Source organism: Camelus dromedarius, chromosome 28 (genome assembly GCF_036321535.1).
Source record: "Camelus dromedarius isolate mCamDro1 chromosome 28, mCamDro1.pat, whole genome shotgun sequence".
NCBI lineage: Eukaryota > Metazoa > Chordata > Mammalia > Artiodactyla > Camelidae > Camelus > Camelus dromedarius.
The window spans coordinates 11,927,620-11,952,848 of record NC_087463.1 but is presented as its reverse complement, the minus strand read 5'-3'; the positions used below and the strand labels follow the sequence as shown (position 1 = coordinate 11,952,848).

Sequence of the window (25,229 nt, the reverse complement as noted above, 5' to 3'; positions counted from 1 at the left end):
TTTGAAGTCAAAGAGCAGAAACTTAAATGTTGGTAAATACACAAGTTCAGGAAAGGTTGTTTAGAAGTAGAGTCTCATATTGTGATTAAATCGTTTAAGACACAAAATGTTTGAGGAATTGATGAATAGTTACTTTCAATTAAGGTAGGAGAGACTGACCACTCTAAATTAGAACACATTATAACTGTCTTATAATTAAGCATTTTTGTAAAATGAATTTAAGCCTCATTTCTAATTGAGTTAAATTTATTGTTAAATAACTTTTGGGACTTGGAAACCTATTCACATTTTATAAGAATAAGAACAGCTGTTAATACTCTGATTTCAGATAATCCATGTGATTATATACTTCCATTGAGAGGAAAATATGCTGCTCATTATTTTGAGAGTATCCAATTTTTACAAAATGCATGAATTTGATTTATTCATCAGGTATCTAATAACACCTCCCATGTTCCAGGCAAGCCCCGTCAGGCTCTGGTGATGCTATGGTGACAATAAGAATGGCCTTCTAGGCTGGCAGGGGAAGAAACACAAATAACTAATTACAGTCAAGTACAATAAATGGCTGGGGGAAATATCTAATGGTATACATACAGCACACAACCCAGGGGGGTCCAGGAATGAGGGGGTGGGGGGAGGTCAGAAAAGGCTCCTTGCGGGAAGTGATGTCTAAGATGGGACCTAAGGGATAAACAGGAATTAGCTCAAGAAAGGCACTGGGGTAGGGATGGGGTGGAAACAAGGGAACTTCATCCATTCTGAAGCAGGACTAAGTCCAGGGGTGAAATAAAAGAGACAGTGGGGCAGTTTGAAAGCAGCTAAGCAGACAAGGCTGTAAACTGAAGTCCGGCGACGTGGGGTCTCAGCCTACTCTGCCACGTCTGAGACGCATGTGAGACGCTGGGAAAGCCACTGATAGCATGAAATCTCTCGGCGAGATGCATTTCCCAATTTATTCAGTTACTGTTCCTCCCTCTGCTGTGAACAGCAGCCCTTGTCAGCCCTAGTTTCTCTGGATCACACGTCCTAGCATTCTGGTGTTTTTGAGACCAGAATTAAGTTAAAACAAAACAAATCAAAACAAAAAGCCACCAGTGTTTAGCATGTTAAGTGGTATCTTAGATCTCTGAAACCTAAATGTCATTTTCTTTCTATTCCTAGTCCTATGTTTTCTATTTTTAGGAAGTTAAATCAAATAAGCATCTCTCCATCCCTTAATCCTAAATGCCTAATACTAGCCACTTATGGATGGCTAATGTAACAACCAGCAGAAAATTTTAAAAATGCCGGACACTAGCTTCTGAAATAATTTCCCTTGATTCAAAACTTACTTCTCCTTGTCTTTTCTTGCCTTTTGAGTAATTAACGCTTCTCTTTTTAGTTTGAACTATGCAGGGTAAGATTCCTCTGTAGTCATTCCAAGTGGAAGGTAATAAAAAAAAAACTTTATTCTGCATGTACTTGAAAGTGTCATTGGGCCTTCTGACACACCACGCCAGAAGCCTTTCGTTTTAGTTGGGAAGCAGTTGAACAGTAGTTGGGCCAACTCAGTGAATCATAAAACCTGCTAATTGGAGCTGGAAAATGGTTTTTGGCTATGCCCTCCCTCTTGTTTAATGTCTTAATAAATTCTGACCATTTTGTTTGATCTCTGTTAAGAGAAGAAAAGTGATCCCCCCTGTTATCACTTGGTGCAAATATACTCATTGGAAAAAGCTGGATTCTCCAATATGTAAATCCTTCTTTTACTAAGTATCTTATCACACTCAAAAATTCAAATGCAGGTTATAGTTGTTAATAAATATATAGATCTCAAAACCAGCCATTACTTCCTGTTCTTTTAAGTTTCATCCCTTGAATGTGTTCTATTTTTCTTAATAAAAATCCAAACTGACATCTATTTTTCTTGAAAACTATGTTTTATTTAATGGCTTAATCTCAGGTTTTTTTTCTTAAATAACAAAGGGAAAATATCATAAAAAAAATAAAATAAGCAGTCTTCCAGGGGTGACAGCTGGTGTTTCAGCACCTGCTTTTACACCTGGGAGGAAGAGATCAGAGGTGGTTAAATCTCTTTTGTTTGCTTAATGGACCAGATTTCATCCCTAATTCTCTCTTGCTGTTGTTGTCTTTCACTTTTTCCCTAATGTGAAGCCAGCAAGACCTTTTCTACGGCAAGAGAGATAAAATTGAACAATCGGTCACTACTTCACTGCCTGAGAAAAACAATGCTGCTATTCTTCCAAGAGTGATATAAAATGCATTTCTCCAGAATTATAAGAGTGCTATTATTTGTCCAGTATTTTAAGGAAAACAAAGGGATCTACCTCTTAGTTACTTAGCGTTTACCTCAATACTTTTAGGTGTCAATCTAGTCCCTGTGAGAATTTGATGTTTCCTTAATTAGATTGTTTCCTTCTTTTAGTGGAAGAATAAATAAGTGTTTTTGTTTGGTTTTATACTTTGCTTTATGGTATCACAGCAGAAAAATTCAAGTGTGACCCAAAAAAGCTTCTGAAATGCCTAAAGAAGAGTTTTCTTAACAGAGGGAACATTCCACTATATTTACTGGGGTTTAGCAAATGGAATCTGGTAGCAGAAGTCAAAGTAATTACCTTAAATTGACAGTGATTTATTCCTTTAAATATGCTTTCATATCCATTATATCATTTGATCTATAGCCTTGTTAGACACAGCATGGGAAGATAAAATTTTCCAAAAGTATATCTTTGCCCATCTATTATCTCAACTACCATTTCTACTGAGATTTTTGCTCATGTTTGCCCTTCAGTTTTTAATTAGGTGTGAAAATCAAAGCCTTCCTCTTGCCGGGTGTTTGTTTCCCAAACTTTGATCTCGTAATTCTCTTTTATTATTTAACTTGAGCCTTAAATGTTGGTGTTCCTTAAGATTCAGTTCCTGCTTCATCTTTCTTTTTCTTTTATCATAATTTTTTAAATTTAAACTTAAAATTTATTTAGTTATTTATGTATTTATTTATCTATCTACTTTTACTATGTGTGTTTTTCCTTGGAGATCTTACTTACTTGCAGGGTTTCCTTCAATTGTCACTTTCACAAGATGACTTCTAAATGTACATCTCAGAACTGATATCTCTCCAGGGGACTTGACTTTCCAACCTTTTGCTGGACACATTTTAAAACAGATTTTATGGAGGAAGCTATAGCTTAGTGTATCTCAACTCAAGGACCTTCCTTTAATAAGGAACTTTAAGGTCAGGCTCAGAGACAGATAAGTTTGCATGTTTGAGTTGGTGTTTGTCTGCATATGTTACAAAGACAAATCAAATAAATTTTGATTTTCCATTATTTTATAGTAATTTTTTTTCCATATATTAAACTTGGCCCTCAACATTTAGGTCCCATGTGTACAAAAACTAAAGTTAGTTTATCGCCGTTTTGATAAAATGTAGTTTCCATCTTTCAGTCTTCCAAACATTTCATAATATACCATCTTGAGTTTAGAAATGTTAAAACACATAGAAAATGTGGTCCTCTGAAATGGAAATTAGTTTTCTTAATCAATTTGGCGTTATTCTTTAAAATCACTCCTGAATGATGAGTTGGCAGGTCAGAATGAATTCCACGCAGATTCCTAAAGGCCGGTGACAGTGCGTTAAGTTGGTCTTTCAACATAGGGGTGTATTTACCAAGTCAAAGGCCATGGGTATTTGTCGCAGGCCATTAGACAAGGAGGTCCAAATTAAGAAAAGATCCTAAGAAATGAGGTAAATTCTAGGTGGATTCAGGGATTCTGTCATTTTATGGAGAATTCAGAGGTGAACCTTGCAGAGCTGGAGGGAACTTTTCAAACTGTCATTTCCCTTCCAAAGTTCTAGGAGGATAATCAATCCAGGGTCCGACGACCCGGGAACCACACTTTAGGAGGGTAGCGATATTGCCGTATTGGGACACTTCGACTTAATTCGTGAATCTGAGCTCCCGGGCAAGCTCTGATATAAAGATGCAGGAAAGAGGGTACCTCTTATGCTGAGAAATGAATAGTCGAGTGAGTAAATATAAAACATGAGATACAGTTTGTTCGTTGTTCATTAATCGGGAAGCAAACGTGGGTAAAATCGCATAGCTGAAGAGGCTGACTCTATTTGAAACAAAGTAACCCAGTCGCTCTGACATTCCCCCACCGGTGACTCGGGGCCCAAGTCGCGCGCCCCGTGGGGGCGGGGGCCGGAAGGGCGCGGCCGGGGGCGGAGCGGGTGGGGCGGAGGCGTGTCCTCCGGGAGGCGGAGACAAGATGGCCGCCCCTAGCGCTTGGAGGACCTAAGAGGCGGTGGCCAGGGCCACGCCCCGGGCGGGAGGGCCGCTCTGTGCGCGCCCGCTCTATGATGCTTGCGCGCGTCCCCCGCGCGCCGCGCTGCGGGCGGGGCGGGTCTCCGGGATTCCAAGGGCTCAGTTACGGAAGAAGCGCAGCGCCGGCTGGGGAGGGGGCTGGATGCGCGCGCACCCGGGGGGAGGCCGCTGCTGCCCGGAGCAGGAGGAGGGGGAGAGCGCGGCGGGCGGCAGCGGCGCTGGCGGCGACTCCGCCATAGAGCAGGGGGGCCAGGGCTGCGCGCTCGCCCCGTCCCCGGTGAGCGGCGTGCGCAGGGAAGGCGCTCGGGGCGGCGGCCGTGGCCGGGGGCGCTGGAAGCAGGCGGGCCGGGGCGGCGGCATCTGTGGCCGTGGCCGGGGCCGGGGCCGTGGCCGGGGACGGGGACGGGGCCGGGGCCGGGGCCGCGGCCGTCCCCCGAGTGGCGGCAGCGGCCTTGGCGGCGACGGCGGCGGCGGCTGCGGCGGCGGCGGTGGCGGCGGCGCCCCCCGGCGGGAGCCGGTCCCTTTCCCGTCGGGGAGCGCGGGGCCGGGGCCCAGGGGACCCCGGGCCACGGAGAGCGGGAAGAGGATGGACTGCCCGGCCCTCCCCCCCGGATGGAAGAAGGAGGAAGTGATCCGAAAATCTGGGCTCAGTGCCGGCAAGAGCGATGTCTACTACTTCAGGTACCGCCTTGGGGGGGGGAGGGGACGCCGGGGTCAGGCCGGGGTCAAGGGTCAAGAGCTGACCTGGGTAGGGGATGTCAAGATGAGAGCAAGGGCCGAGGGGAGTGGCCAAGACAGTCTGGCCTGGTTGTAGAAGGTGCCTGAGCCTTTGGGTGAGAGTTGACCCCAGTGCAGTGACAGTCACAGTGTCTGAATGGCAAGAGCCCAGAGGAGGGCGTCTGATGTTAAAGGTGTTGGTGAAAAAGGTTTGTGGAAAAAGGGTTACTCTGGCAGGGATGGCTAGTCCACTGAAGGGTTAAAAGAAGGTGTAATTCATCGAAACTATAAAACCAGTCACTGTTGGCTCCTGTCCCAGCCTGTCCCAGATTCATCATCACAAGAGTGTTTAATCATGCACATGTGGAAGAATTAGCCATCTACAGAAACAAGGTTTCAGTTACTTTGTGGGATCCAGGAACATTTCATGTAGAGTAGCTATTTGGAGTGCCTGTATTTTCTTGGAACTCTCTTGGTGTTGCAGAACTTAACCCCTCTTGAAAACAAACACTGTAATAAGTTGTTAGACTCCTAGGCCAAAATTTGTACCCCAGGGGACATTTTGGTTGTTGCACCTTGGGAGGGGGTGTTACTGGCATCTAGTGGGTAGAGGCCAGGGATGCTGCTAAACATCCTATAAGGCATCCTACGAGGCCAGGGATGCTGCTAAACGTCCTATAGTACGCAGGGCCGCCCTCACAGCAAAGAATTATCTGGCCCAAAAATGTCACAATTGTGGGTTGAGAAATCTTGGTCTGAATGATAAAAGAGTTTCAGCCTGCTGGTGAATCCTGTGGTCGTACTGTCTGTGTCATTAACTTGGATGACCCAGTAAGCCAGGAAAGTGTCTGTGGCTATTCATGCCAGTGGAATTTTCTTATCAACAAATTTACCAACTTTTCTTATAAACCATCCCATTTATAGAAAATATAACCATGTTATGTACTTGGAGGGCTGTGTTTGTGGGATGATTGAGTCATTTTTTAGGGAATATATATGGATGTTGGAGTAGTTGTCTTCTGCCATTTAGCCATTGGAATATGATATAAAGGATTTCCTTTTTCCAGCATCAAGTAGGTTTAATACATTACCCCTGGGAAGAAGTGTATATGCGCACACACACACACACACACACACACACATATGCAATATGGTGTTTATGAATTTCAAATACTCTTAAATAGATTTGTGGTTAAAAGAAGTATGTGTGTATATATACATATATACTACACATGAGAATGTGATCACTACTGGTATAACATATAAATATAAACATATTCTTGATAGTTGCTCAACGTATGGGTGAGTAGTTTCAGTAAAGTTATTTTACCTCTTTTAGTTAAAAAATAAATAAAATAAAAGTGATGTGGCCTTAGAGCATATTTTGTCACTGAGTCTGAGACCACTCATCATGAAATCTTAAATGATAAACAGAAAACTTACTTTAAACGTACAGAGGTGACAATCCTGTGTTGTATTTCCCGTATCATTAAATATTAAATTTACTTCAGTGACACTGAGAAAGTTATTGTGGAACAAATGGTTACTCCTTCTCAAGTTCACTTGTTTCATTTAGCGCTTTTCACAGTTGTTCATTTTTGCATATTCTTTCATTAACAGCTCCTGTTTTCTTTCTAAGCAAGTAGTGTGCATAACCTTAATGTGAGCCAAGTATTGATGTCTCGTAGCTAGTTATATTTGACGGGAATATTCTGTGTCTGGGATTGAACTCCTTGAGGAATAAGTGGCTGGTCTATTCTCAGTAGAGCATTTTAAACTTTGAATTTCACTCCTTATGGCATTTCTCCTGGGATATGGTTTGTTTGGTTTTGGGATGATTTATTTGTTCAAAGTAACTTTCAGATATTTCAGAGCTTTTTTTGTTTTGTTTTCCTTGCAGTAGCTGGAAAAGTAATTTCAGAAAGACAAATTGCTGTAGTGCTCATTCTGATCTGTGGTCACTTAATTTTTTTTTTTTTTTGAATGTGTTGTAAATTTTCGATGTTAGCTTTTTGATACAAACTCAAAAGATATTTTATGGTAGAGAAACTGATACAAGCAGTTTAAAACAAACTTTCTAAACAGATTCATCCTAAGAAGAATCACAAACAAGTTGAGTGATAATTACTCTCTAAAGTCTTTTTATGAAACAGTGCAACATGATTTCCTTTTTACTTGTTTACGCAAAATAAAAAGGCACATTGAACAGATTTGTGCCACATTCGCTTAGCTCAGGGCTGGAGGGAGTGCTGTCTGTTGCCTGTTGACTACGTACAAATCAAATCGTAGTTACTCTGCAGGATTGTAACATCCAGTCTTGCTTTCCTTCTGAGAGGTTACATTCTGAGGCAGGAGGACACATATAGTGTGATGTGATACTTGTGATACGGTGGTTACTCTGACTTCTGCTTTCAGTGATGAAGTCATATTAAAGGTGAACACATTTTTCAACAAAGTGTCACTGCTTTGCATGTGAGCATCCCCGTATACATGCTAGCCATTCAAAACCAGTAGCTCACAAAATACAAGCCATATCTGTTAATAGGTGGGTTTGGCGTTAACTCGTCCGTTGGTAATGTGAACACCTGCACCTATTTGTTCACACAGATTCTAATAATGCTAACTCCTGATTTAGGTTGCCCCTGGGGAGGTTAATTTAAACAAATCTGTGCCTGTTAATGGAGGGAGTTTCTATGCTTACTAACTGGGCTTAAATCAAGCTCATCAAGAAAAACCTCAATTTTTTTTTTTTTTTTTTTTTTTTTTTTTTTTTGCTATTTCCTGAGGTTGCCAAGTTCTAATAGGAAGACTCGCCTCTGGTTGCCAGTTAAGCAATGTAACTATCCGTTCTGTCTGGATTACTGGTAGTATCATGGCAGTTTGTGTAGTAACATCCAAAGCTAGTTTTTAAAAAGGCTATAATTTGATAAAATGATGGATCCATTGGTGTAGTTTCTGAAAAAGTTCTTTGCCATTATATGAACCCATTATTTGAACAATACTTTTCTAGCTGGTGTACTTGACTCCTGTCATTTCTGGTACCCTGCACTTGCAGATTGATATGTTTGAAATATTGTTTTCCTCTGCATAGGAACCTTTAGTAATTATGTTATTGCCTGTTTTTAAAAAATCAAGTCTAAACTTATCGGGTTCTAGACTCTTGGTTATAACTGGGTTAACAGCCTGGGAGTCATGGTAAACTGTTACGGCTGCTACCATAAAATATCATCTGGTTGAATATTGGAAACATAACAGTAAACATTCTTGAGTCTTTTATCAAATTATGATGCATTTGCAGCTGATCACTTCTCTGAAAAAAAAGATAAGATGGAACCAGAGAACAATTAAAATAATCATTAGAAAGCAGGTGCATGAAGAGAGACTAAAGAGGTTTCACCTTGATCTGAAATTGTATAATTGAGGTCTTTAAATCATGAGTGATGTGATTAAAGTAGGAGTCTCTAGGGAAGGCAGCAGAGCACAGGAGTTAAGAGATCGGGAGTCAGCATGCTTCCTCTGCACTGACCAACGGTGCAACATCGAGCTTGTCACTTAAACTTCCCAGGGCTGTGGTTTCTCTGTTTGTAAAGTGGGTATGATTGTACCTGTACCTCATAGTGTTATAAGGATTTAAATCTAGAACACTGAAATAAATACATAGATCTCTTGAAGCTTTGAATATGTTTAAGGACTAATTAAAGAAAACAGTTCTTCAGATAACTCAAGTTGTATGGGCTGAACATATTAAATAGGTTTTTAAAAGTGTACAAGGCATATCCCATTTGTTATTAAAGGTCAATATGGTGCTTTGAAGGCATGAATTCTGAATCATTGAAGATGTCAAAGTTCAATTAGTCTCTTTCCCTGTTTTTTTTTTTTTTAAATAGACTCACCCATGTAGTCTTTGTTGGATTTGTCAGAAAAAATCTAGCTCAGTGGACCGGGGGTCACAGTTCTTTAAGTCTCTCTGACGTTCAGTAAACTGTTCTTCTCCATAATATTTTCTTTCTAGTTATCCACATTTAGTTAAATGTTATAACTCTCATGTTTCCATAGAACCTGTGACTTTCTCACATTGGCTATGTTCCTCCCTCCAGGCACAATGCTGAACACACAGATGCTAAGTGTTTACCAATTCACATGACACTTAAATTTTTGTAAAACAAGTCTTAAATGCCTTCCTAGCCTTTGTTTTATATTATCTGTGATTTTGTGCTGTACAGTTGTCTCCAATTTGCAGGTGGTGGGGTTACGACAGGGAAGTTAAGTAATATGCTCTAGGTTGTGCTGCTGGTAAGGGCAGAGTTAGAATCCAGATGCAGGTGGTTTAACCCTGAAGCTCTTAACCACCCTGCTCTGCTGCCTCGCACAGATCCCTGCTTGTATTCTCAAGTATTGCACCAACTCATGCCTAGTCTGCTTTATTGAGCTTCGTGTACCATCTAAAATAATGTAATTACTTATGATGATGCTTGCATCCTGAAGTTGACAAAGGGTAAATTCTAAATCCGATTTGGTAGTGAAGCCATTGAATCAAAAGATGCTCTTCCAGTTCTATGCAATATTAAAGGGGAAAAAAATGGAAAAATTGTTTTAAATTAACATAATCAAAGCAGTTTTATTCTGGATAACATAAGTAATCATTTTGTTCAGAAATGTTTCTCTCTTTGATAGACATTTATCCTAGGATTGACTCTCTCATTTCTCAGATATTCAGATAGGTAACACATTCCCTAAGGAACAAGCTATATAGGTCTTCTTCATTTAAAAAACTTTCACTTAAATTAGAAGAAATCAGATTGTAACTTGCAGGCTAAATGTAGCTTATGAGATAGTTTTATATGATTTCTGCAAAAAGCTCGTGTTTCTTTCAGAGTTGGGATACAGTTGAAATGTACCCTACAGACCAAGTTAAAAAAAATCCGTTTAGTTAAAGAAAATAACAAAACGCAATATTTATTAAACACTTAATTGCATAACCAAAGGTTTTACTTGCTTTTAGTCTCTTTTTGATAATGCCCATGTAAAGCCTGGGCCCAGAAAGAAAAGCCATAGGTGTGGTGGACATTGTGCTCTGGTGATTCTCTCTCAACTGTACCATCGCATCTTTTGTAATGTGCTAGAGAAAGTTTTGTTAGGGTGCACCATTGCCATCTGTCCTCCGTCTGATTTTTAGAGTCTGACATGCAAAGTCTCTCTTGCCAGAACACCCGCAGTACCTGAAGTAGAGGAAATACATAGCTCAAAAGGAACTGATACATGTTCATTCTAAATATGATCTCTGGCAGAAATTGATGTATGATTTGTTTCAGATTGCTTTTAAATTTTCATTTGTGAAGTACAGGGTCACAATTTAATTTTTCATAATTTAGTTTTAATTAACAGATCAGAAGTGGATGATTTGCGAAGTTAGTGATTTTTCTGTTTTGTTTTGTTTTTGTTTTACACTTTATGGTTGGACTAATTTAATAGCAATTCACAAACTTTAGCCTGTGTTTGAGATTCGGACCGGCAGGATGACTTAGAAATAAACCATCAGCTCTTGACTTGATACTAACACCCTTCACAGCTCCTGTCTGTTCTCTTACTGCTGTTTGCCGTTTCCATAAGAAATAACTTGGCAAATTGAAAAATGAAATTTTACTTGATAAGAACTTCTAAAAACTAAAACTTTTCAAGGAAAGAGAATAGAAGTATGAAATAGAATGAAATTTGAATGATATATGGAGATCTTATGGTTTTGCCTTGTCTTATTATAACATAAATTCATACTCATTTGGGAACTTGATTACATAAGGAGTATGCAAATACAAATAATAGTGAATATAATTTAAAATTAGATTTTAAAATTGAGCCCTTAGTATTTGTCAGGAACCAGTAGGAGTGATTTACAAATGTGAGGAAGAAAAACATCATCCTTTTGATGATTTTTGAATAATACATCTTGGTATTCTTTCCTTTTTATGCTGGAAGAGCCCATAGATTAAAGCAAGGATGAATAGCCTTAGAATTCTTTTTAACATGTATGCAGTGATGTACGCATCTCTTTAAAAAGGTCTTTCCTGGAGGCCCCTAGAACAAATGGGCAATATATAATATAAACATGGACATATGAAATACATTTTGCAACTTTTTACTCTTAGAGCATACAAGGCATAACTCACCATGTCAGATTACCATAGTAGTTTCTAAATCCTTTCTCTCTATCTCTGTACTTATCTGAAGGCCTTGTTTGAAGTAAGGCTGTCCATAGATGACACAGGTTTAGAGTAAGAATGGGGACTTTGAGTCAGAAGATTGGGCTTGAATCTTGAATATTGTTTTACTGTTTTAACATGGACAGATTTTTAAACTTCTGTAAGCTTCTGATTTCTCAACTGTAAATCAAAGGTAAGAATTCTACCTCATGGAATGTTTTGAGCTTAAATAAAAGTACATGTAAGGCATTTGGCATGTGTTGAATTGTCAGTGGATCAGTAAAATGTTAGTTCCTTTCTCTTCACCTAATTAACCAACATAAATAGAAGCATGTGCTTGTTAATATGTAAGGATTCACAATATTTTGTTCTATGTTGAAGTGTGATTAGAGAAGAACTTAGGTTATACATGTTCATCAGAGTTTTAAAAAAGTATTCCATTTTTTTTCTCTGATTATAAAACTAACCCATGCTTAGTGTGGAAAATTGGGAGAATATTATAATGAGAAATGACAATCCTTGTTTAAGTCCTAAGGAGAGGCACTGCTGATATTTTGACATATTGCCTTCTATTCTGTTTTCTGGATATATTTTTCTACGCACACAGGTATGTGTGTATGTGCGTATGTTCTTTCTTGGTACTTTTCATACTGGAAGAATCCATAGATAAAATCAAGGATGAATAAACTTTTAACACGTAAACAGTAGTGTATGCATGTCTTTAAAAAGGGCTTTCCTGGAGGCCCCTAGCCTCTTCTTTAAAAATATAGTTTTTGGGGGGGTGTTCTTATCTATCGGTCTATATATTTTTTATTATGGGAAAGTTCAAACACGTGCAGAAACAAAAGTGGATAGAAGAGTGTAATGAATCCCTCATGTGCTTGTCTACGAGCTTGAACAGTGACTCCTGGCTGGTCTCATTTCATCAATATCCAGTGCCCGTCCCCACGTCTCCTGTTATGTTTTGAAATAATTCCCATAACTGTTTCATTTCTGACATTTCCATAGCACTGTTCAGTCCCCAATTCAACCAGAATAGCCACTGTTTTTTCCTTTTTCAGAAAGTGAGTGCTTGTGGCAATGGGATGAGATTAGGTAAAATTCTGCATTCATTCATTTTTTATTTTTTGGTGGATAATCCTGGCTTTTTATTTTCTTAATCATAGAGATAACAGAATTTGCTACCAACAATATACTTTTTGCATACAATTTTTGTTACTTAAATGTTAGTTTATGGAATGAGAATGATTGATACAGAATTTGAATTATATTTAAGGTCTTTTATACCTCTTAAAATTGTGTGGTGGTTCTTTAAACATTTAGGTCAAGGGAAGAGGTGAAATGCTGTCATATCTTATCAGTTGCCAAATTGTAAATAATTTTTTCCTTATTGATACTTTAAAAATAATTCTCTACCTCATCCCTTACCCCTCCCCAACTACTAAGGAAATTCTTTAATGCTCAAATTTACTTATCCAAACTCTTCTTATTTTTAAAAAACGACTTTTCAGTTTTCAGGGAGAAATATTCAGCTTGCATCCTTTAATGTTTAAATATTTTATTATAGAACATTTGAAACATATGGAAAAGTAGAGAGAATTATGTAAAAACTGCCAAGTATCCAGTTCAACAGTTGTCAGTCTCGTTTCATCCATACCCAGATCTACGACCCCTGACTCATTACTTTGAAGCATATCTGACATCCTGTCATTTCATTTGTGAATAACTGCACTTTAATATGCTATTTGTGAAGATAGGATTGAAACTTGTAGACGTTTTGCAACTATACAGAACTCAGTGTTTCAAACTGGAATACAAGAGATGCCAACAGGCAGTTCGTGGTTATTGGCCTGGTTCCTATTACTTCTTTCTGCTCAGGCTTATGGAAGAGGTGTGAGACAGATTGGTATTTCTGGGCTCTTGGGTACTGGGGTGGAGACGTACATACTGGACCAGGTAAAAGATGTGGTTTGCGTCGGGCTGAAGAGGGAAACCATTCAGCCTGTTTATTCAGACTTGAATAAACCAGTATGGCTGGGGTGAAGGTCACTGGGTAAGAGGAGTGGAAAGTAGGGTTGAAAGGTTAAGAGAAGACTAGATGAAAAAGAATCTAATTGCAGGGCTAAGATGTCTGACTCCCTTTTGCTAATGGGTTGAAGTCCGTTGAGGGCTTTTAAACTGGAGCTGTCACAGTGGTGTTTCAGGAAGTTTAGGATAGTTTAGGATGCAGAGACTAGCAAATAGAAAATCAGCCTTTTGTAATTTAGACCTGAGGTGATACAGACTTGATTTAGGCAGTGGGAATGGAAAGGAAGGATGGATTCAAAGGTGATTGTGAAGGAATTAGATTTAGTAACTGATCAGAGATGGAAGGTAGAAGTGGATGAGAGTAGGTAAATTCTACCTGGCACAAATATAGAGGGCTGAGGATGGTTCATTTTAGGAAAGGCCTCCATTTAGAGTTTGGGGAAAAACGAGTGGGAGTGGGCGCTGACTTTTAGATAGATTTTCTTGTGTGTGTGTCATGTAGTTTTGAAAAAATGAGATATGTTCTTTGAATTAATTGGTTTGGCAGTTTTCTGATTGTATGTTTTGTACCTAGGTACGGAAAGCTAATTTTAATTTCAGATTTCTAGTCTTGGCTAACATTTGATTTCTGGAGATAATTGTTATTTAAAGTTAGAGAAATCTTTCTTTCAGTACTTAACTCTTGTAAGTATCAAGTAACTTTAACACTTAGAAGAAAAATAGGAAGTTGATGTTTCTTCATTCTCAGACTACTCTAGTGCTGTAGTTTGTGGCATTTTTATTATTCCCCGCAAAGCACTTCCCAACGTCGTTGGAGCATGAAGCACCTCGGCACTTGCCCTTGAACCATGCAGCTGACCACCTGCCGTCCACAGGGCACCCTGATGCTCGCAGGCCTGTCCATCTCACCCCATTCTGGGTGCTGCTGTCCCAGAAATTGGTGTCAAACTGGTGTGAAGATATACTCGTGTCTGCTCACATCTCTCGTTTCATAATGGTTTGACTAAGCGTCATGATTATCCATGTTACCAAAGTAACTTGAAAAAATACATTCTGCCGTGTTAACTCGCTTTCAGAGTGCGGTTTCACATGGCAGCGGCAGGTCTTCAGGAGAGTGCATTTTCTCATCGTAAACTGGCAGGGAGTGAGTGTTGCAGTGGTCTAGCTCAGGTAATGCTGATTACAGATGAGTTGACAGAGTGACAAAATGCAAATGCCACTAAGTTAAGGAGACTGTCACTTAGGTCCTTTTGGTGTCACAATTAATTTTTTTTTGGATTTGAAAGTCAGATGCCAAATAAAATCTCTTTCTTTTTGGTAAACTATAATTAGAAACCTCTAAGGTAGAGTTGCATTTAAGAAGTGCTTTAAACAGTTTAATCAAAATGAAAGCAGGCAGAGACGTAGTTCAAGTGATGAAATGCTCTTATGAGAACTGGAAAAATATAACTCATGCTTTTGATTTTCATTTATTAGTTACTTTTTTCACGGTATTTAGCAGGGAGGACAAGTTAAAGGTGAGATCACAGGTTGCTTCAGGGTAGGCAGATCTAGGGGGCAGTTGGTAGGGAATTTTTTTGTGGTTGAAAGTGAAATATTAGTATTTCATTACTGGGATTAGAAGTAATCACTTTGGGCAGAGAAAACTGAAAATGACTAATATCCTTCACTAGTCTACTAGAGTTTAAAAAAAAAGTAATTTCCCTAAGTTACAGTCTGGTGCTTTTAGAATAAAAGCTTAGTCATGTTAAGCCCTGGTGTGCCGGAGAGTGTTACCTAACAGCAGCCATCTTAGAAGGCGGACAGATGATAACTTAGTCACTTTGGGCAGGACGGGAGCCTTAGTGGCGTGGGGTCTTTTTGTTCACCTAGCACTGACTTCCTTGGCCACTCCAGGGCCGTCTTGCCAGTGTGCAGGTGGTCTGTACCTGACAGGCAGAATTCTGCTCACCCATTCCCGTGGGCCTCTTCCTGCTAATATGCTTGCCTTCAGCTCCTGCAGAGGAAGATCCCTGGTCTTAAAGTTCCCCTGGGGCAGCCGGGTTGACTTTCCTCAAAGCACCAAGCACAAGCTAGAGCAGTGAGAAGAATGCTGCTTGTACCACTGTCCTGAAGGCAGCAGTGTTGTATGAACAGTGTCTGCAGCTGTGCAGTGCAGGGGCTTAGGTCTGTGTATCAAATCGTTTATCAGAATCTTGTTCTGGCATATCTGATTATAAGGACAGTGTGGGTGTTTTAGCTTAATTAAAATTAAATGTAATATATTATGACAAAATAGTAATCTACCAATTTTTCATTAATTTGGGTCTTGTAGTAATACTTCATTTTTTATGTAGCATAAGATTAATTATGAAAATATATTCTGGTTCAATTTTTAAAATTCCAGGCAATATAACTTTTAAGTAAGCATAGAATTTCTGTTTCATTGTGTCTGCAAATGAAAACCTTATTCTTAACTATCCATCTAATAAGGATTTTTTTTTTTCACTCAGAAGTTGCCTTGTTCCATGCTAGCTTATATAAATTATGTTTGAGGATTTTAAAAAGGGACGCTGTAATGTCTGGTTGTTTGACTCATCAAGGGGATGTACAGAATTGTAATGAAGTAGAATTGCAGGGTTAGTAGAATTATTTCTAAGTGGGCTGGGGGAATCACAGACAACTTCATAAATGCAGTGACATTTTAGCTGGGCTTGGAGGAGTTAACAGTTCCGCGACAGACAGGATATTGCTTATGCTCATCCTTCCACCTGCAAAGACATGGCCGGAAGTCAAAAAAAGTGCATGGAGTATTTTGGTGACATTGAGTTTAGAATGTGGGGTATCTTCCAGGTTGGTGGGAAAAGTCAGGAAAAAAAAATCTAAACAGATTGAATGTTTTTGATGTTTCATTGAGGAGGCAAAGCGATTTTGTCAGTGTTGAGGAGTCTCTGAACATTTAGAACTTGGTATTGGATGTGTGGCTGAGGGATGGGGCATTGAACATTGTGATGTGGCCTTCTAGTTTGAAGATTGGTTGCTAGGTAGACAGTGATATTTTGGGGGTGGAAGTTTGCAGTGGGCAGAGATGATTCAAGTTTTGGACAATATTGAGGATTATGTGCTATTTTCTTTTGTGATGCTGAGCATATTTGGAAATATGGGTTAGAATGGGAGTTGAGGTTTGCTTATACACAATCCTGTATTCTTTCATCTGCTATGTTCTGTTTGTTGCCTGCTTCCTTTTATTCTGTTACATTCTGGTCTTAACTTGGTTGTTGTCTTCTTCTGGAGGCTGAATTCACACCTTGAATTGTGTTTCAGGAATAGTTACACTGTGTGATTATGGAAAAAGAATGTTGATACGATCTTGAAGTCTTGTGGTGGCAGAAGACCATGGAATTTGTGTTACAGAGTAGGGTGTGTTAATTTGGATTTGACCCAAAAAGAAGTTTTGCTGTTCCAGGGAAATGTAAATTGCTTGGTTTTCCAGCCTTTTCTCTTTTGTCTTCCTGTTGAATTATTTTTCTGTTATTGTGGTCAGTTGGTACAATCTTAAGTTCTAAATATGACATGTTGGCTTCTTTGAGAGATATTCTAGAATTCTCACAATTCTCTGCTGATGACACATCACACTGAAATGTATTTTAGCATATTTGGCTCAGAAAATTAGATAAGACTTTGGGGCATTCTTCCTGTAAATCGTTCTTACAAATCAGTGCCACGTGGGAAAAAATTTTTTAGGAAAGACTAGCTTAGTTTAGCCATGTTTATAATTCTGGCACTTTTGTAGTTTTCCAGCTTCGACAGTATTTCTTAACAAGAGGTAAGTTATTCCTGATACACTTCTCTGAGGTGGAGTTAGGCTAACAAAAGTTATGTCAACATTGTACAAACACATTTGCAAATGTTTGCCTTAGTTTTTTCCTTTTGGTAGTTACATTAGGGAGCATTTAAAGATTGTCAAAATTTATTAATTTTAATAATTTTTTTCTATTGTAAATGTTATGAGTTCAAATCAGTCGCCCAAACATTATATGGATTCCAAGTGTGTGTAAGTGTTTTCAACAAAAGTTGTTGACTTCAAAAGAATGTGAAGTTCTTTCTGATTACTGTTGGCATTATGTATATTAATACTTACAGAAAAAATAGCATTTTGAAAATCACTTTGGAAAATGTGTAAGATTGACGACATCTGAAGTGCTCTACTTGCAGTTAGTGTTGGGATTCTGTTAATGATTGCTGAGTGAGTGACCACTGGGATAATCTCTATTAACATCTGTTACGTGTTCCAGGGCTGTACCTAGTGGGCTGTTATGTTAGGTGACACATTATCTCTTTTTATAGGAAGTTAAGAAGTTTCTTTAAAACTTTTAATATTTCTTTGAAAAAAATAAAGGTATGTAAAATTGTCACATGGTAACAATTGGGAACGGAAAGGAAGGCATGAAGGAAAGGTTTATGTAGAGATCTAGGGTAAATATTACTGTCTTTTGTACAATTAACATTATCTTTCTTCTAGTCCAAGTGGTAAGAAGTTCAGAAGCAAACCTCAGTTGGCAAGGTACCTGGGAAATACTGTTGACCTCAGCAGTTTTGACTTCAGAACTGGAAAGATGATGCCTAGTAAATTACAGAAGAACAAACAGAGACTGCGGAATGATCCTCTCAATCAAAATAAGGTTGGTTAATTTATTTATATGAGTGCTATTTCAGAAGCTCTCCAAGTATCTTACATTGCACTGTGTCACTGGAATTTGGGTTGTCTGAATATCCCAGTTTATTTATTTTTTTTTCTGCTACTACTACAGAGCATTTTGACTTACAAATCTGATTAATTTTCTGGTAGTTGGCAGTGCTTACAGAGAGAGCCTATGTAAGCTGTGCACAGCTGAAAACAGCATGTCAGTATCTTCCTATGCCAGAATACACCACACATTTGACCCTTTGGGACTATTTACAAAATATTTCTTTGTTGATGTTAATTGTCTCCCCCTTTCTTTTTTTTTCCCTTAAAATAGTTCCTATTGCCCAGAAAGAGGCAAAATTTTATTGTGGCAGGTATCCTTACTTACCACATAGTTTATACTACCTGCTCATTTTCAAGAGTAAGCTTTGAGAAAGAGCATTTTTTATTTTGGCTTTTGGACGGTGTTAAGGACAGTGACTTTAGGAATAATACTCTCATTCTAATACTGTGATTGGAGATTTTGTCATTAGCTCTTTTACGGAGCTGCTTGGTTGGTTATTGTACAGGAATTTGAACTAGCAGCACTTGAATTATGATGCTAACGTAATTGTATTAAAGCACCCAGTATCTCTACAGAAAAAGCCCTTCTCTCCCCTCTAAAACAGCTGATCTTATAGAACCATTTTTTTCTCCCTAAATTTCATAGGTAGATGGGTATGCGTGTTGCCACCGCCATTCTCTCTCACTGACTGTGTGAAATGGCGGAGGGAAAAGTAAAGGCTTTTCTTTCCAGAGTTTGGACTGACGGGACTGTGCGAGCCCCTTGGCAGCTCGCGTCCGCCTGCGGAGCCCCGAGGCAGCGTGCAGGGCGGGGGCGTGGCCTGCGTGCTGGCTCCACCGCTTAGCAGCCCGTGTGGTCATGGGCTACTTCATCAACCGCTGATGGCCTCAGATTTCCCATTTGTAAAATTAAGACAATAAAGTCTTTCCTCTAGCAGTGTTGGGAGGAGTAAACAGGGATTTGTATGACATCACCTGCAGGTTCTTTTCCTTTTCCCGATGTAGCTTCCTAAGCACCAGGCCGCCTCCGTGACCGGTGAGGGCGCTGTCTGACCCGAGCTCTCCTCCCCTTTTACTTCTCCTGGAGAACGTGGGGTCTCTGCTTCATATCCCTCTTTGTTCGGAATCTAGCTTCCCAGTTAGTTTACAATAGCTTGGTTTCCAGGAAGTGGTGTGGAGGTAGGAATGCACTGTTCCCTCACGTACTGTATAGTTACCTGGCATGGTTTCCACAGGAGCATCGCAGGTACCTTGTTTGGAGAGGCGGAGCAGGAGGGGAAGGCTGAAGGTGCCTCTGTATTGCTTATCTGTGGTGTTGCTTTGGGGTGATGGCTACGAAGCTGTTAAGGACACGAGGCAGTGGGAGGAGTCTGGGTGCTCAAGTTAGCACAGTTAGGGACTTGAGTATGTACAGGTGAAGCTGTGTGATTTCACCTTGAAGTCTTTATTCTGGGTTTATTCGACTTCTTAAATGTGCAGAGGAAAATTAAGATTATTTTTCTAAAACTGCCTTTTAAACGCTCTAAACAGTGCTGGGTGTCTTTTGAAGGAGCTTAAATATTTATGAAATGAATGGAATGCTTTCAAACTATCCTATTGTTACCAGAATCATAGTTAAGCTGCACTACTCGTAATAGGAAGATATACTTCCTGACAGTTATGATTCACTAAAAACCTGAAACTAACTCGTTTCTTTAGTTTGTATGCACCTTTCTGCTCTAGCTGCGCTGGACCGCTCGCCATCCTGCACCGTGGCATGTGCTTTCAAGATTCTGCTTGCTCATGTGCTGTTTCCTCTGCTTGGAATGTGCTTCCCCCTTCCCCTCCATCTGGTGAACCGCTACTCATCCAAGGCCCAGCTCCATTGTCTCCATGTCTGTGAAGCCTGCTCTGCATTCTCCAGGCAGAACCGGTCCCTTTTCCTGCAGTGCCTCCCTGGTGCTTTGCCGTTGTATTTGTGATTGTTTGTCTGCTTCAGCTAGACTGTGAGCTCCACGAGGGCAGGGCCTGTGTCTTGTTTAGTTTTTTTATGTATAGTCCAAAGCCTAGCGCATGGTAGGTACTTAATAAACATTTGCTTCGTGTTTATTTGGTTTATTATTCACCTCATTCTAGAACTTTATAGTGGTTATATATGTTTATTGAATAAATTAATATACCATACATTATTTTGGAAATGTCTTTTTTATCATTGTTTTCTGAAACTCTATCTGAATTTTTCTGGGCGTGGTCTTATTTGTGCCTCTGATTTTATTTTAGTTAAGTAGTCAGAAAATAGAGTTTTTCATTTTTTTTTAAAGTAAGCTCTCTTTTGGAGTAGCATGAACATTGAATATCTCTATAAAGCAGAAAACGTACTTGTGGGTAATTAATAATTATACATATGTGGTAATAGAAGTGAATAGATCCTAGTTCTGATTTGAATATAGAATTGACAGAAATTACCAATGAATTGAGTGTAGAAGATGACACAGAAGACTCAAGTGTGAGCCCTTAGATTTTAGTTAGACTGAGTGACTAGGTAGATTTGATTGCCATTTACTGAGATTGCCTTGGGGAAGAATTTATATGGGTGAATAAAATAAACTCAGCTTTGAATACAGTAAATTCAGCTTTGAGTGTGAGATACTTGTCAAACATCCAAACGGAGATATCATGTGTGCAACTGGTATACTGATGGAGAGGTTTGAGCTGGAAAGTCATTAGCACCTAGGTAGTATTCCAAGTAATGGGACTGGAGATGATTGATAGATCTGGAACCAAGCTCTGAGAAAATCCAATAATTAGAATTTGCTTAGAGTAGAAGGAATCAGCAAAGTGGATTGTGACATGATTGCTGGTAAGGTAGTAGAGACATGGGAGAGGACAATGTTTCAAAAAGGAACGTGGTCTGTTAACTTTGATTGTTGCTGAAAGGTGGATGCAGGAAGACAGGAATTTCCATTGAGTTTGGCAGCATGATGGTTATTAATAACCTTGATAACAGTAGTCTCACTGGGAAGAGAAGCCAGACTGGATTGGGCTGAAAGTGAATGAGAGTTGAAATTGGTCAGCGTGGACAATTCTTTCAATAAATTTTCTTGGCTAAGGAGGAGAGTCACTAGATGGTGGATGAGAGGGCTGCCTATTTGGTTACTCTCCCATCTTAAAGGCTTTGGAAAGGTTAAGAAGAAAGGAGTCTATAACACAAGTGAAAAAACCACAGAGGTTTAAATAATAATACATCTGCAGTGTACTAACAATGATGGGGACCATGGAGTCTACTGGGTAGGGAGGAATGTGAAAGAGGTTATGGAAGAGTAAGAAAATAGGTCATTCAGTGGATAGGAGATACCAATGGCTTCAAAGAATGCAGTCCTAAGTGAGTTGCAAGGATAAGAAGTAGCAATTGGAGAGTTAGATGCTTGATGGAGATACTGGAGATGGTGCAGTTACTGGTGTTGACAAGCCTGTGCCTATTTTAGGTGGGTGAGATTGGGTGGAAGAGTGGATCAGAAGACTCAGGATGTGGGTGAATTATCCACATGGGTATTGAGGCCCCTAAGAATGAGGACAAGAGCTGAGATGGGGAGGAAGATACAAAACAGAAACTGAAGTCTTTCATGAATGAAGGGGAAGGCAGGGAGGAAGGGTGGAGTACAGTCAGAGGATTGTGAGCTTCAGAGGAGCTCATGTTTCTGAAGAAGCAAAAATGGGAAAATGCGTTGAGAGAAACGAGGAGAGAGAAGGGAAGCTGTACCACTTCTTGGTCCTTAGGTAGTGGTAAGTTAAAAAGAAGAAACCCTCAGAGCCGCTCAGGGTCTTTGTGCTTCTGTGCCGTTGCTCCCAAGGGGAACAAGTTAGAGCAAATGTCTGCAGAAGACAAACTAGGGATGTCCTCTTCGGTTGGAAGGGCAGACCCGTGAATTATTGTTCATCTGAATTTAAAATGGTTGCTTTAAGTGAGAGAGAGTGTATTTGTGAGAAGAGCTCTGGGATAGAAGTTTTTTTTTAATTAAAAAAATTTTTTAATTATTTATCTTTTATTGAAGTATGGTCAGTTTACAATGTTATGTTAGTCTGGTGTACAGCATAGTGATTAAGATAATGCATATATATTTGATTGTATTTCATTCCTAAAACAACCTTTGTGTGTACATATACTGCAATATAATTCTAATATTAACCACCTGGAATTAGCTGACTTCACAAATAAAGATCACAGTCCCCGCCCCCCCCCCCAAAAAAGAAGAAAAGCCTTTATTTGAGAGAACTTTAGGGGAGATAGGATCTTTGAGGGGCAGCCAAGTTTCAGTTAAGTCCAGAAACTGGAGAGAATGTTTAGAGAAAATATTGAGGTTATAGGAGGGCCTGCTGCCCGGTCATTCAAGAGCATGCAGTGTAAGGACGGGGTTGGGGATGGGTAAGATTAGGGGATTGGTTTTCAAACTTCGGATCATTGAATCAGTGTAATTGTTCAAGACTAGAATTTTTAAGATATGAAATACAATAGGTTAGAAAATAGCGCACACATCCCAATTAGTAAGGGTAAGTATTTTAGATGATTTTTGTGATACTGTATACCCTTGTGTATACCGAGTAATGATGTAAAGTATATATTTCTTCTCTTGGCTGAAGTCGGAAAAGTTTGAGAGCCACTGAACTAGGAGGTAGCTGTACAGAATATTATGGGGATGAGTGCTGGGTGATGACTTATGATCTGGGGGACTTGGCTGTTGTTACGAAGATTGGATGTGGGGTGTGATGGATTAATTTTGATAACTGCTAGAGCAGAGTACACAAGCAGTTGAAATATTACTGTCCTGACTTTTTAGAAAGGAGGTCCGTGTATCTGCTGGATAACTATTGTAAACAAACTTAGAACTTTCTTAGGCAACTCGGACCTGTCTGGAACTCTGAGCTCTGAAAGAACTGGCTGTATTCCTGCCTTGATTCTCAGCCTCTTACATGAGTGATCTGTTACAGGACTGCTCGGCAGAGTGTGGGCTCCTTAAACTCGTTTGCTTACCTCCCTAAGGGGGAAAAGTTTTACTGTTTGGAGCAAGCCGAATTCTCACTGAAGTTTTTAGGATCCAAAATTGATTGGCTGTTTGTCTCCAAGTTAATATCATTCTTACCTGTTAAAGTTTCTGTGTTCAACCAAGCAATCACCTGTCTCATCCCTGTAATTTATCCATTGATGTCCTATTATTTGACCTTACACTTTGTTCCAAGGTTTTAATCTCCATACCAGTCTCCTCAGGTCTGGAAGCACTGTGCTAAATTTAGGTTATTTTCTATATGGATGGAAAGTCGTTACGGCAAGTAAGTTTCAGTGAGATGACTTAAGTTTTCAGATCCGTAACCAAAGAATATTTTTCCTGAATCATAGCTCTCTAACAGCAACATGGCATGTTCCCTGCCAGTGTACATAGTTTGTTTTGATGTCTGAATCTCATGTTGGCTGTCAGCTGAGTTCTAAATTCTTTGCAGTCTTTATTTCCCATTATTTCATGATATAACATCACTATGATTGACAGCGACTTTGCCAAGAGCACCATGTGTAGACTGAGGATTATTTTCCCATGGGATGCTTATGTAGGGCTGGCCGTGTGACTCAGAGGAAGACGCTGCTATGTACCCATCAGCATAACTTAACGTTAAATAGTCATAAATGGAACAAGTCTGAGGATTATTTTACATTGGTAATCTTGAGGTATATGATACAGACGACTATGCTGAATAATTCTGAGATAGACATTGTAGACTACATGGAGTCAATATTTTCCACTTATGTAGCATGTGTATGTTTAAGGCTGAAAATGAGACTATTCAAAGACTGTAACACAAGGCCTTACGTGTAACAGACATTTTATGCATTTATTCCAAAGAAATTTTTTTTTAGCATATTCCATGTGCTCAGGCAGTATTCCACATTCTGGAAATACAGTAGAGGAAATTTGTGTGTTTGTAAACTTACATTGTAGTGGGATGAGAAACTAATACACAATTTAAATATTAAAGGTACACAGTGAATGAAGTAAGAATGGTTGAGATTGACTAGGGGGCTGCTTTAGGCTGAGTACTCAGGAAAGTTTTCTTTGAGGGTGTGATTTTTAGGCCCATATCTGAATGAGAAGGAGTCAGCTGTACAAAAACCAGAAGGAAAAGGGAATAGTGCAAAATCCTTTGAGGCAGGATGCATTTAACATATGAAGGTAGAAAGCAAGCCACAGTGACTGGAGGTTAGTGAAAGTTCAATGAATGAATAAAGGAAGAAAGGGTAAGCTGTAGCAAGAGACAGTAGGACTATAGGTGACCTTTGAACAAAACGTTTGAACCTCACGCCTCCACTTACATGTGCATTTTTTCAATAGCAAATATCGCAGTGCTACACAATCAAGGGTTGATTGAATCTGTGAATGCAGAACCATGGATCCAGAGGGCTGACTATAAGTTATGTGTGGATTTTCAGTTGTGGGGAGGGTCGATGCCCCAAACCTTCATGTTGTTCAAGGGTCGACTGTATTTAGTGTTCTCTTGTCCGAAGAACTTCTAATTTTCGCATATGCAGAAATAACCTTAGTAAATAAATAAAGGGCATTTATTTCCCTTCTGCTAATAAATGAAGATAATAAGCAAGTTGTTATCACCTAACAATGCTTTCATTCTTCGGCTAATTTGAGCTAGGTATTTAGATACGGATTTGGATAAAATTGCTAGAAAGCAAAAAGCAAACAGAACTTTATAGTCTGTTCAGTATGAGAGTAGATTTAGCACATTGTAAGTTAGTGTTTCAGATGTATCCAAGTGCAATAGATAGACCTTTTGAGACGGTCTGGGCTTGGCTTTTGTGCTACAAATGAAGGTAGATTTGGGGACGTAGTTCCCCACGGTACAGCTTTGGCAGGATTTATTTTGGATGCCTGGGTTTCTGTTGGCGATTGAGTCAGTTTCACCAAGTTCTGTTAAGTCCTGAAGAGTTACTTGACTCTAGACTCTAGGTCAGCTAGAGAATTAAGCCCTATAGAAACCAGTTTGTGTGACTTTCTACAATTCTAAGGGTGTGTACTCAGCTAGTGCCAACTCAGACATAAAGGAGATAATTAATTCCAGACACAGGTGCCTTAGTTTGAGTAGAGCTGCTCTAGCCATCTGTTTGAAACTCCTTAGTATCTTTTCCCATCAGTCCTTTTATGACCTTATAGTAACTAAAGCTCTCAGAAGTAATTTTTTTAAACAAAA

At 39.5% G+C, this 25,229-nt stretch overlaps 1 protein-coding gene across 1 annotated transcript in view; it reads left to right on the top strand.

Annotated features, from left to right (window-relative positions):
- The first annotated feature begins 4,366 nt into the window (after positions 1-4,366).
- MBD2 (methyl-CpG binding domain protein 2) overlaps positions 4,367-25,229 on the top strand; it is a 59,106-nt gene continuing 38,243 nt past the window's right edge. Inside the window, exons 1-2 of the mRNA XM_010997217.3 lie at positions 4,367-5,015; positions 17,778-17,937. Coding sequence (XP_010995519.3) covers positions 4,477-5,015; positions 17,778-17,937 — 699 coding nt within the window. The 5' untranslated portion in view covers positions 4,367-4,476. The remainder of the gene's footprint in view (positions 5,016-17,777; positions 17,938-25,229) is intronic.